Below are 12,614 nucleotides of genomic sequence, written 5' to 3'. Positions count from 1 at the left end.
GGCTGATACCACGACGCCGGGATACCCATAACTACTCCCGCGTAGATGGTTAGTGCGTATAGACCAAATGGCCAGACTCAGATCAAATACCAAGATCTCGTTAAGCGTGTTAAGTATCTGCGAACGCCGACTAGGGCCAGGCCCACCTCTCTCCTAGGTGGTCTCAACCTGCCCTGTCGCTCCGCCACAAAGTAACAGTCGGGGGCCGTCAGGAACCCAGGCCCACCTCTACCGGGGTGGAGCCACCTGTCCTTTCAGCCCCCTCATCAGAATCTCTTGCGGGTACTCCTCGAGCCGACCCGACTTTAGTCACCACATGTGTCATGTATATAATGTATATAGTATATACCCGTGATCACCTCCCAAAGTGATCAGGGCCCAGTAGTATAGCATGGCATACGGACAAGAGTGTATGGCCACTGATGGAACACTAGCTTCCTATACTAAGCAGTAGGATAGCAGGTAAGGGTAACAACTGTAGCAACAATGACAGGCTATGCATCAGTATAGGATTAACCGAAAGCAGTAACATGCTACACTACTCTAATGCAAGCAGTATAGAGAAGGAATAGGCGATATCTGGTGATCAAGGGGGGGGGGGCTTGCCTGGTTGCTCAGACAAGAAGGAGGGATCGTCGGTGACGTAGTCGACCACAGGGGCATCAGCATCGTCACGGGGTCTACCGAAGAGAAGAGGGGGGAGAAACAGTAAATACATAGCAAGCAAGTGCATAACAGGACAACAGGCAGAGCTAGACGTGTTCTAACGCGGTATGAGGTGATACCGCTGAAGGGGGGAAACATCCGGGAAAGTATCCCCGGTGTTCCACGTTTTCGGACAATGAAACGGAGGGGGAAAGTTGCGAGTTCGATAGGTTAGGGATGTGTGGCGGACGAACGGGGTGCGTATCTGGATTCGTCTCGTCGTTCTGAGCAACTTTCATGTACAAAGTATTTTTATCCGAGTTACGGATTATTTTATATGATTTGTCAAAGTTTTATTGAATTTCTGGAATTATTTCAATTCAAAATAAAGACAGAATACTATTGTCACCTATTACTACTCTAGCCAGGGTCCATGACATGTGGGACCAGAGGGGTGCTGACTAAGCAGTCAACAGTCAAAGTGTTGAATGTTGACTAGTCAAATCTGGCAGTGGGGCCCGGTGTCATTGACCGATTAGTCTAACCTGTTAGTCAATTAAGTTAATTTAATTAAACCACTAACTTATTACTTAATTAATTAGTTAATTAAATAATTATTATTTTTGTAATCCCTTTTTAATTCTTTTATAGGGCGGGGCCCACTAGTCATACTCAAGGGGGTTTTGTTTTCATCATTTTTTTAAGAGGGGGAATTAGCCCCTAAACTAATTAGGGCCGGCCCCATGTGGCGGTGACACAGCCGGCTCTGGCCGCGGCTGTGCACGCACGCACAGAGGCGCTGGTGCCGGCGGTACTCGGGCGGCAGGCAGCGGCGGTGGTGGCTGGCCGCGGGAGACGACGGGCGCGGCCACGCGTAGGCAGGCGCGGCCACGCGAGGCCAAGGGCGGGAGGCGAGTCGGGGCGCAGACGGGGCGAGGCCGTGGTGAGCAGCAGCAGCAGCGCTGCGGTGCAGCGCGGCTTGGGGGCCGCCGGAGCTCAACGCGGGAGCGGAGGGTCGCGGTGGAGGGTAAGCGCGGCAGCAGACAGACTAGCAGCAGTGTGAGGTGAGGGCCGCAGCGGCAGGCGGAGCAGAGGTGGGGCGCGGTGCTACGGGCGAAGAGGCTGCCGGGCGGGAAGGCCACGGTGCAGGCGCTGTGCACGGCGGGGTGGCCGCGGGCACCAGGCCGCGGGGAAGGCTACGGGGCAGGGGTCGGGCGGAGCTGCGGGAGCACGCGGGCGAGCGAGTCCTATCGAGGACGACTTCGGCGCGGGGTCAGAGAGGGAGATGGGGGTGGCGCTCACAAGGGGTTGCAGGGGACTGGGCAGCGGGGCACGAGGAGGAAGACGGGGACGCTGGCGACGTAGGGGAGGCAGTCCGGCGAGGTGGTCTCCGGCGACGGCGTCGAGGGAAGAGATCGGCGGCGTCGGGCGCGTGGAGGTCGTTCGGGGAGGATTGGTGGAGCGAGGCGGCGGCGATGGCGTTCCGGCGACGGAGTGGTGGGGCGGGGCAGCCCGGCGACGGCGGGGCGGCGTCGGGCCCCGGCGTCGGGCTCTGGGGCAACGGGATCGGGGCTGCGATGCGTTGGGGCGCCCCTGATCCAGATCGCGCGGGGGGGGGGGGGAGGAGAGTGGGGATCGTGGGGAATGGGGGTTAGGGTTTCGGTGCCCCCCGGGAGGGGTTAATGGCCTGGGTCTGGGCCGGCCTGGATGACCTGGTGGCCAGCTGGGCCGGTTGGCCCAGCGGGTGGGGGAGGGGTCCTATTGATGCCTTTCCCTTTTTTTTTATTAATTTTTTTTCTGTTTGCAAAAATGTTTAGCACCTAAATGGTATTTATAAAATATGGGAGCTAGCTTATAAGTTGCAGTGCATCAGATCCTTGCACCAAAAACTAGTTTGGGTGAAATACTAATTCATATTGAATTTAGATTAATTAAAAGGTTATTAAATGTTGTTGCTCGCCAAAGTTTGAGATTGTTAGGGTCACTTAACTAATCCATTTAAGTTTAGTTACAATTTTATAATTGCTTCAGAATTATTTGTTATTTAATGAACATTTTAGTTTTCAATTTTGACCATTTTATTTTCCATTTTAAATTTAATTGAAGTTTGAATTAGGAGTTTGAAAAGAAATGTGATTCCAATGTGATCAAGCCCTGTTTAGCTACATGATTAGCTTAATCACAGAGAGTTACTGTAGCATGATTCTCGGGGTGTTACAGGGGGGAACTAGCATGGTCGGCCGTGAGGTGAAATGGGCGCCGGTGGTGCTGCCCGACGAGAAGGTGTCAGGGGCAGCGTGGCCGTCTTCTCCATCGTTCTCCGGCGGCACCCCGGCCAGCGCCACGCCCGGTCAGCAGGATGGGGAACTTAGTAGGACTATGTCTGAATTTTATTATGTGCTCTATGAGAGCGTCAGTCTAATTCTGTTCACTGTCAGAAGGCATTCTGTTTGTTTGTGTTTTTTCTGAACTTAACATGTGGGAGCTGCTCAGATACAACGGCAACTAATCAATTTAGAGAGCGGGGTCACGAATCATGGACAGATATGTATGCATGTTTTTGCAGTTTGCTGCTTGTTTTTTAGTTTTGCCATCTTGATATGCGGCGTCAAGTCTAGTCCCCTTGCAGAATTTGCCAATTGGAATTGGAGCGAATGATTCCTGTACTTGAACAATGTTTGTGCACTCTGTTGCCTGAAAATTCAGAGTTTGTGTACTTGAACATGTTTTTATCTGTACTTATGTTTTGAACAAGATATATCTGTGATTCACAAGTAAATGATGGCACCAGAACTGCTAGTATATAGCAGAATTTAGCAGTTTTGTAGTCCCCTCGCTGAATTCACGCAAACTGGAATATGTTTTGCGTCTTGTCCCCTGGCTGAATTCGCTAACTGCAATATGTTGCGTCTAGTCCCCTTGTCTAGTTGTGAGCATGGGAGGGATTTTGTATTTTGTTGAGATTGCGTCTTAGGAGAATGTACGCACCTAAGAACGTTTTACAATTTAGGTCTGCACAATTTTGTTGCAAACATCCTCCCTGAGTTTAGAAGCAAAACATTCAGCCGGATGAAACCATTTTTTTTTGTGAAAGAATGCAGCATGCTCCAAGATGGCAGGTGTCTTTTTTGGGGTAATTTTTTGTCGCTGTTTCAAACCGAAAAAAGATACTATTTGTGATTCTCTTTCTGCTACTTGCAACTCTTTTTGAGAAATCAAGTATATATTAGGCCATATTCCTCTTTAAGGACAATGCTCGGTTTATTTTCCTATGCGTAAATTCCTCTTAACCAATTCTAAACCATATCCCGGCTCTGTATCTTATTTTCTTAGCTAAGTGGCACAGTAAAGTTTTTGAGAGGGAATCCAGTGATCATTTTTATTTTTTGTCTTTTGTGTGTAAATCCATTTTTGTGATCTATATTTTTTAAATTAATGCGCCTCTTTTTTTTTATGGAGCAGTGTCTGATGGATGCCCGCAAGAAGATTGAACACGAGATCGAAAGTAAAGCCAAGGCGTCCTTGAAAGAATGGTTAGGTCAAGAGCTTAAAACTGTACGCACTCGAATCTCATCATCATTTTTTTATGTGTTTTGATTTAACCCCTTTTTTGTACATTTTATTATGAATCTCATCATCATTTTTTTTGGGCATGAAGTTTGTGGAGATGGAGTTTGTGGAGATGGAGTATATAGTGTGAATATAGATTCTGGGATGGAGTTTTTGGCAATGCCTGTTTTGAATTTTTTTCTAAGGCATTTGGCATACTGAGGTAGTTGATTTTTTGTTTTGAGACAATGTGTGTGTTCTACACCAAGCTGGGCCAGTGTTGTGTTATACATAGTTCTGTTTCTAGGCAATTCTAGCCAGACTCCATTCCCTCACACAAATCTAGGCTGAGCTAGTACTTGCAACGGAGGGACACGTGGGTGGGCGGCAGCAGCCAATGTGGGGTATGCGTGCGTGCGTGCTTCGCGTGGCGCGACAAGCATTGTGGTTGGGATCGGATGTCCACACCGCGAACCAGGCTGTGACTTTGACCACCTGCTAGTTGTCCTTCTTCTTTTTCCTCACACACGAAAAAATAAACCTGCTACTTTTATTAAGTATTGTTTTTGCCTAACTGCATCTCACTCAGCAACACCTTTCTCAAGCCTACACTACTAACCGAATCAATCATAATCGCTGTGTTTTTCACTTTCCCTTATCTGAATTTAGACTCCAAGATCATAATCCTTGTCTCTGATGCATAACTTTTTTGAATGATTTTGGTGCAGTATTTTTTTCTTTAGCTAACTGCACAGTAAAGTTTTGAGAGGGAATCAAGTGATCATTTATCTTTCTCTTTTTTGTGTTTGTGTTAAATCCACTTTTTCTTTTTAGCTAACTGCCTCTCTTTTTGTTAAATGCTATCACCCATTTTGTATGCTTTTTACAATGTCTACTGCTTGGTTTTTCGTTAAGCATTAGCAAACAAGGGAAGTTACCCTGCAACATATGTGTGTTGTTTTTGCTATTTATCTTTTTTTGGCCTAGAGTATGTTCGCAAAAGATACATGTTACTATGCAACACTAATGTATCATATGCACTTTTTTTGTGAACACAGCCACACCCAGGTACATATATTGAAGATGAAGAAGGGAACCCTGGTAGTGATAGGAATGAAGAAGGGAGACATCAGTGTGTGGAAGATACTGATTTAGATGAGAGAGGCTATGATGTCGAGATCACCGACACTGAAGCATCAGACGATTTGCTGTATGAAGAAGTTCTGACGGTGGTGTGTAACTCTTTATATACAAATACGCACTTTTTCTTTTTCCAAGGTTATTAGTTCATATAGGAAGTTTTTAACTAGGCAACACATGTTGAAAGAGAGGCTATGATTTTTTTCTTTTTTGATGTTTAAAAAAATAGCTAATGAATGATTTGTGTTGCCTCTTTTTTTCTTTGCTCCACCCTAATGAATTTTTTCTCTTTTTTTGCTTTTTGCTAGCTGACTAAGAGTGCTCAAAGGAAAGAACATCGGAAAGTTGAGGTTTTCAGATCCAAAAAGAAGAAGGGAACAAGATCAGGAGAATTGGAAAAGAAAGGAGTTGCAGATGGATCCATGGACGCACAAACTCACCCTGGTGAGTTTGTTTCCCCTTATCCCTGTTCTTATCTTCATCATCTGCTTCTTTCATGTCCAAGAACAGCCGCCACCTACACTAGGGTTGGGTAGGGGAGGCAGGGACGGGGAGGAAGGAGGGGAAAGGTGGGAGGGGTGAGGACTGGCGTGTTCTCTCAGCGTGGGAGGGTGGGGGTTCAGGGTTTTGACAGAGGAGCAAAAGTTTTCCTGTCTTTTAGCTATACATGGGCTTTCTGCTTTTTTGTTTTTGTGTTTGGTGCGTCCAGGGATGGGGACACAGGTACAACAGGCCTGACAAACAGCAAAAACCCAGCAGAAAGCCCATACAACAGTAGCAGCTTGTTGGTCCAGCCTCAACCACGACAAACAAAGTGAGAAGCCCAGCCCAAAGTAACAAACAAACAAACAGGGGGAAAACGAAATAAGCCCACGTGCTAAGCCGTTTCAACCCAGCAGAAACAGAGCTACTTAACAGGCCTAATCTGCATGCGATGACGTCAGCCGACTGAGACTTCGCGAAGTCTCAGTCGACTGAGACCTAGACACTCCCATTTTATTTTTTTCAAACCATGCAGAAGACCTACATCTCACAAACCGGACACCGCATCCGTCGACAGACTGGGGATCGGTCGAACACCTAGAGAGCAAGAAAGAAAAACATGCTGCACAAGCAACATTCCTGACAAAATCCAAGCGATACAGGCAGAGTGCAACACTTGAAAACCTCTAGGCCAGAATGGCACAAGTGGTTGCCAAGGTATTGCTAGTCGCACTTCAAAGCCTTCAGACCAAAACGGCCTCTCAAGTGGCAAGTTTGTTGCCATGGTTTCCTTTCTGCGCTTAGTTCTTGCCCCGGCCACCGCGCTTCGGTGGCACAACTGTCCACCCATCAGCGTCAGGGGTAGGCTTGGAAGGCCTCGGCTCGCCCACCGACATATCGTTTGCTCTGGCTGCCGCTTCATTGTCCATCACTGACGCTTCATCATTGTCGTTGTCGTCTGAGCTATCATCGTCGTCGTCAGTTACCATCTGTTCATGAGAAGGAAAAAAAACAATTAGCTACAGGGGGCTGTATTCTAAATTTGACTAATTTCCAGCATGCCATCGAAGTTTGAAGTATACCCAAAAAACATTAGGAGTGTCGTTGCCGAATAGCCGATCGAGCGAAGAACCTGAGCTGAAGAACACACGCACGTGAGAGAGAGAGGAAAGTCCTTTTGTGCCGCAGCTAACAGCGCAGCGTTTTCTGTTTCATTCCTTTTCCCTTATTCCTGGTACAACCAAAAGCCTATCTAACAAACCCTGACCAGCCCGTCGTGATCCAGATTGATCGCGCCATCCCACGACCTCCTTCTCACAAACGTGCCACGCTGACCGGGTTTACAGAAAAAACCAACAAAGGGAAAAATGGGATCGTGCTTAGACCACGTCCCAGCTACGTACATGCTGCATACTGACCTAATCGGTTAGCATGTGCAATGCCGATGCTGTCAGCAGTTCAGGGTAATGAAAGGATCACTTCAGGCAACAAGTGTATATACACATGGTTCCCAAAATATTAAATATATCTCTAAATACCACTGATTCTCAGCTCTAATTAGAAGACAATGTTAAGATCCGCATCTTAAAGCAAAAAAAAAAAACCCCACTGAATCTAGCATTCTCCAATTATTCCCCAACGAAGAAAAATACAATCATAAGCCTCGCGATGGGGAGGGTTGGCCCATCGCCGCGCTTAACAATCTCGTAAAATAGCAAAAGGGCTACAGTAGCGACCCTTAAAGTACAATAGATGAATTGGGCAATCACCCAAAGGTCCTTTGGGCCGAGCAGGTCTACCCTTTATGCCACAACAACATGCGCCCCCTCAGATATTCTTCTCACACATAGAACATAGTCTCAACTCTCAAAGATAGGGAAAAACCAAGTCCTCACCGCCATCCTGCTGATGTCTGCCAAGTATGCATGGACGAGTTCCCCGGCCATTTCTACATCCGGTGGCCTCTAGCTAGTTCACATTTTGCTACTCTATTCGCTGCTTTGATTCTCTTACCCCTCGCGATGGCCTTGCCTTCAATCTCTCCAAAGGCCACCAAGGTATCGAACATATAAACCACGCTAGGCAACTCGCCTAGCGAGGGCACTTGCATCCCGCTTTTGATCTCGTTCGCTCGATCTGCCTTGCTGGAGGTTTTTCACCCCGGTGTCAAAAATCCCACGGCTTGTTTCTTTCCACACCACTCTTTCTTGCTCAGGCGGATGACAAGTGGGCCTTCGTCTCTCACGGGCCTAGCTTGGAAGTGCGCGTGCTGTGTGTTCGTCGCCCGCGCCTTGCGTGAAAAATACATTAACCGCGGCCATCGTGGATGATTCACCCACCAATCCCGTGTCCTCCTCCCCACCAATCGCCCGTCCTCCTCGAGGCCAGGGCACAACAATAGCCATGCCTCGCCGCCACCTCTCCTTCCCCGCTCATCCTCTCCAGACGCCGCCGCCGCCACCCCTGTCTCTCCTCCTCTCTCCTCATCACCATCATCACGCGTGCCCACCCAACGAATCAGGTGGCCAGTGCGGGATGCAATGGCGCATCTGGCCAGAGGAGAACGGAGCGGCTGCATCTCCTGGCAACGGCAGTGGGGGCGGGCGAGGTTGCAAGGTGACGGCTGAGGCGGCGGCGGTGCCAGCGGATGGAGGAGCCGCTCTCAGATCGAGTTTGGGCTGGCAAGACTGCAGGGCGACGGCCCCAGGCGGGGGTGCAAGGATCCGGTCGGTGTGCTGTTGCTGCCGCCGACGGACAGAAGAGGCGCCCTCGGCCGGGTCGAAGTGGCAGCGCTGTCGGTGATGCCAAGGTGAGCTTCTCTGCGTCCTGACCCCCCTTTGCTCCTGGTCTTTATCCCTCTCTTTTTCTGCTCATCTATGCAAGTGTGTGTGGTTCCTTTTTTTTTGAATAAACCTCTGACAGCAAGCCAAGCAGGGGCAAGGAAATGGGCAAGCGAGACCAGAGAGGGAAGGAACAGGGCGTGGCCTCACACACTGGCTCGTCGTCAGCTTCACCGTTACTTGCAGCTGAAGAAGACAGATACCAGCAGCCGATGGCGCCGTCCCAGCTGGTGTTGCTTACCACAGGCTCTGAGGTATGGTAGGATGCGATTCTTATTTTGAAGAGTGGCACGCTCGAGTTGTGAATCTGCTGCCATACGTTGGCTGAGGAAAAAATAATGGCACTTATAATATTTGTGCAGCCAAGTTTGCGAGATTTACAGACTTGATGCAGTAACACTGTAAATAGGTATAGATTCAGACCTCACCAAAGACATGTTCATCCTATTGCTTGCCTCGGTATTCCATAGATTATCTGCCCGGTATGCCTATTGCTTTCCTAGCTTGGTAAGTTTATTAGCCTGAATTTTTTGAGGTGAATATGCTAAGTTTACATGTTGTAAATAGATTATGATCTAATAGCCAGCAATCTCTCGGCACATTCGCTCACAGTAGTTTGTGTCATTGATGTTTTTCTTAATCTACACATGCGCTTGTATCATGCTCCTCATATATTAGAATAGATCAGTTTTGTTCTAAGGTTTTATTCATTTATTTATTTCTGCGAGGTGGCTATCTAGTATTCAAATTAACCAGACCATTTTTTACTTACCTATAGACCATTTTAGATCTACTCTGACAACCAATACGGCCTTCAAGTCCACTAGAAGAAGCAGCTTGTGAAGCATCCAAGTGGTTAGCCTAGAGCACATGAAACAATTACCAGCTCATCAAAATTTACAGCTGAAGTTAGATAAAAAAATTAGTAACAGTGATCAAGTGGATGTACACCCAACTGGATTTATAGCTGAAGCAGAAATAAAAGGAAACTAGCAACAAAATAGATGTGTTACACGAGATCTGACTTAAAATGGCAGATTGCTTGAAGTTGCAAAACTAGCTAACTTGAAATTACCTCAGGACCAAGGGGGTCTTCTGGGTGTCTTTCTCTACGTACAGGTGAATATTTATATCCAGAGGATCCAATGGCACCATTCAGAGTGACATTAGCTGTTTGCTGAATGTTATTTTTATCAGATGCATTATCCCCTTGAGTTATAGCCTATAGTTCCTCACTTCCTTCGAAGTTCTTGCAATCCATACATTTACAATTCTTGGAGCAAAGAATATTTGCTTGAAAGCATTCACAGTACTTCTTGAGACGCCCTGATTTTTTGCAGTGCCAGCCTTTATTATGTTTGGGAAGTGAAGGTGCTCTAGCATCCTGATGGCAGCGAAGATTAGTCAAATGCACGAAAAAGAATCACAAGAAAGTATTTTATTTAAATGCAGTAAACTTATTTTTGAGTAATCATGTTCTTTTTCTGTTTTCCAGGAAGGTACAAAGGCTAAGGTAAAAAATGATTTTAGTGGGAGATTCAACCTGGGAGAGGTGCGCAGAACTACTGAAGAAAAGAGGTAATCACTATAATAAGTGATATATTTCACTGTTTTATGGTGGAACTCGCATATGAGGTCTTTTAATGCTTCAGAAAGGAACTCAACAGTTTTACGTGGATAAAAGAAGACCTGCCTAATGTTTTATTGGTCTTCTTTTATCAACATACCTGCTAAACACCATATTTTATATTTCATTTTTAGCTGGACAGTAGGCAGTCTTAAACAATTTAGACCCACCCCCCTGAACTTCACATTCTAGACCCAGCCTGCTTTATTTATGAATGTGAAATGGCATTGCATTGTTACTTTATATTAGTGACAAATTCCTGAACATACTTTGGTTCTCTGAACTTTGTTCGAAGTGCTTCTTCCGTTATCAAGTCTCTAACTAGGCTTCGTTAACCATGTTGCTGAATTTTCCTTATTTTATAGTAGACTCACATGATTAGCTGATGCAGATTCTACAACTTGAAAAGCACCTCAAGGAATTGTTATTTCTGATTGCAGTTGCATCCCAGGTGGGCTGAGGTGATAACAACTGAATTCTGTTCTACTGCAGATAGATTCCGTATGCACTTATATTTGCATGGGCCCAAGGATAGTTCTCTTTATGTTGTAGTACCACTTACAAATGTATATTCTGTGAAAGGAAGCGGATAATTTAAATGGGCCCAAGGGACTTGTGGTGAGGCCTACAAGGCTGGAACACTGTCTGTTGGATATTCATTTGTCAACTAATACATGACCATACTAGAGAAGCACACACCACGCACACACAAGGACCCTAACAGGTTGTATATATGTATGTGGACGATCTTTAAATACCTGGATGATAATCATTTAAATACCTGAATGATTATTCTGCATAAACAAAGTCATATTGTCATTTTTAACACAAGAACAAAGCGGTGTCCCATAACACAAATAGGTACTGTTTGTGCTGAGTAGCAAATTCATTTATCAGTTATCGGGCATCAAGAAGAGCAAACACCAATGTGGCGAGACATACCTATTCCATGTAAACATGCGGAAAGTGGTAAATCCTTTCACCTTGGCGAGGCACTGTGATCAACGGCCTAGCGCAAGCATGCCATAGCTCCTTGTATAATGTGTCGCTAGAACTCCCTGCACAAAGGACTCATTATGTGAACTGGGCATGCAATTCAAGGGACCTTTATTTATAGCAGCAAATTCTAACAGTTGATCATGAGTTAATTTTACCAGTATTGCATCATCTTTTATTTCTAAATAGCAATGCTGAATATGCTCATTCCTATGGCTACAGTACAAGTTAAACCATCCCAACTCCATAGCAGTACTACTCCAAGCAGAACTGGAATGATTATATATTTTTTATTGATTTTACAAATTCAGCAGGTTGAGCATTTTCCTATGATTTTCTTGATAAATCAAATATTAGAGTAAACTTTCATACTCAGCGACAACTTGACTTAGCCTAATATATGTTGGTTTCTGAACTTGGTAGATCAAATCAGCCAGGAAAGCTACGTGTGTGCAAGCTAGCTAGACAAGCACACAAGGAAACTGCTCGATTGATGAACAGTAGAGTTAAACATAATATAGTACGAGAAAAGCAATTCTCCCATGCACGGGATGTCCCGTGCATGTGGGAGCCGTTGATTTAATTTGGAGATCCGATGCCATGCAATGCATTGATTGTTTGATACGGCTGATAGTTGGTTACGTCTTTCTCTGACCACATGAAAGCACACTGTTCTGGTTAGGCTCCACCATCCCATACTTTTGCATTTTATTTCCAAGTAAAAATCTATTTTATCTTTTAAACCAAAGTACAATTTATGACCGGTTTGCATATTTGTGTTTATGACAACAAGAACTTTAATATGAGACCAATTTTTAATATATTTCAACAATTTTAAAATGGAAGCTCTAAAACATGGTAAACAGTGTTAATTAATAAGAATCAGTTTGATACACATTGGTACACAACGTAAAATTATGATACGAAACATGGCGAGCCATAGTGAAACAGTAATATATTTTTAAGAAATAGAATGAAACATTTTTTATTTTTTCGCATGTAATTAAAAATTACGAAACAAGTTTGAGCATGGTTATTTAGTTGTTTAAAAGTTAATTTCTAAAAATATACTCAATATTAGTCTTGTTTTAAAAATCTTGTAAGGAAAAATATATACAATTGTGCAAACAGATTGTAAATCAAAATTTTACTTCAACATACATGAGGTGTCTATTTATTTGAATGAAACTGAGTGAGTAGACAAAACACTGAGGATGTTAGTGGGCCCACCCAGCAATAAAAGAGGAGATGGATGCATATAGCAAAAGGCTCTCTCTTTCTCAAGTACAGGCAGCCCACGAGCAGCAGCAAGCAGAGCAATAGCGAGCAGCCAA

At 45.3% G+C, this 12,614-nt stretch overlaps 1 protein-coding gene across 7 annotated transcripts; it reads left to right on the top strand.

Moving 5' to 3' along the window:
- The first annotated feature begins 7,926 nt into the window (after window positions 1–7,926).
- LOC123180228 (uncharacterized) lies at window positions 7,927–12,224 on the top strand. 7 transcript variants are annotated; one of them, XM_044592211.1, is made up of 5 exons: window positions 7,927–8,626; window positions 8,752–8,911; window positions 10,153–10,235; window positions 10,725–10,745; window positions 11,704–12,224. In XM_044592211.1, exons 1-5 carry the CDS (start codon window positions 8,619–8,621, stop codon window positions 11,861–11,863), a joined length of 432 nt encoding a protein of 143 aa, XP_044448146.1. In that variant the 5' UTR covers window positions 7,927–8,618; the 3' UTR covers window positions 11,864–12,224. The 7 variants fall into 7 exon arrangements, 4 of the variants coding, with proteins under 4 accessions (XP_044448146.1, XP_044448145.1, XP_044448148.1 ...); XM_044592210.1 differs by having other exon boundaries at window positions 8,740–8,911; XM_044592213.1 differs by having other exon boundaries at window positions 8,740–8,911; window positions 10,676–10,745.
- The last annotated feature ends 390 nt before the right edge of the window (window positions 12,225–12,614 follow it).

The sequence above is a fragment of the Triticum aestivum genome, chromosome 1D (assembly GCF_018294505.1).
Source record: "Triticum aestivum cultivar Chinese Spring chromosome 1D, IWGSC CS RefSeq v2.1, whole genome shotgun sequence".
In the NCBI taxonomy this organism is placed as follows: Eukaryota; Viridiplantae; Streptophyta; class Magnoliopsida; order Poales; family Poaceae; genus Triticum; species Triticum aestivum.
The sequence above is the reverse complement of the archived record's forward strand: the minus strand, read 5'-3'. Positions and strand labels throughout refer to the sequence as shown.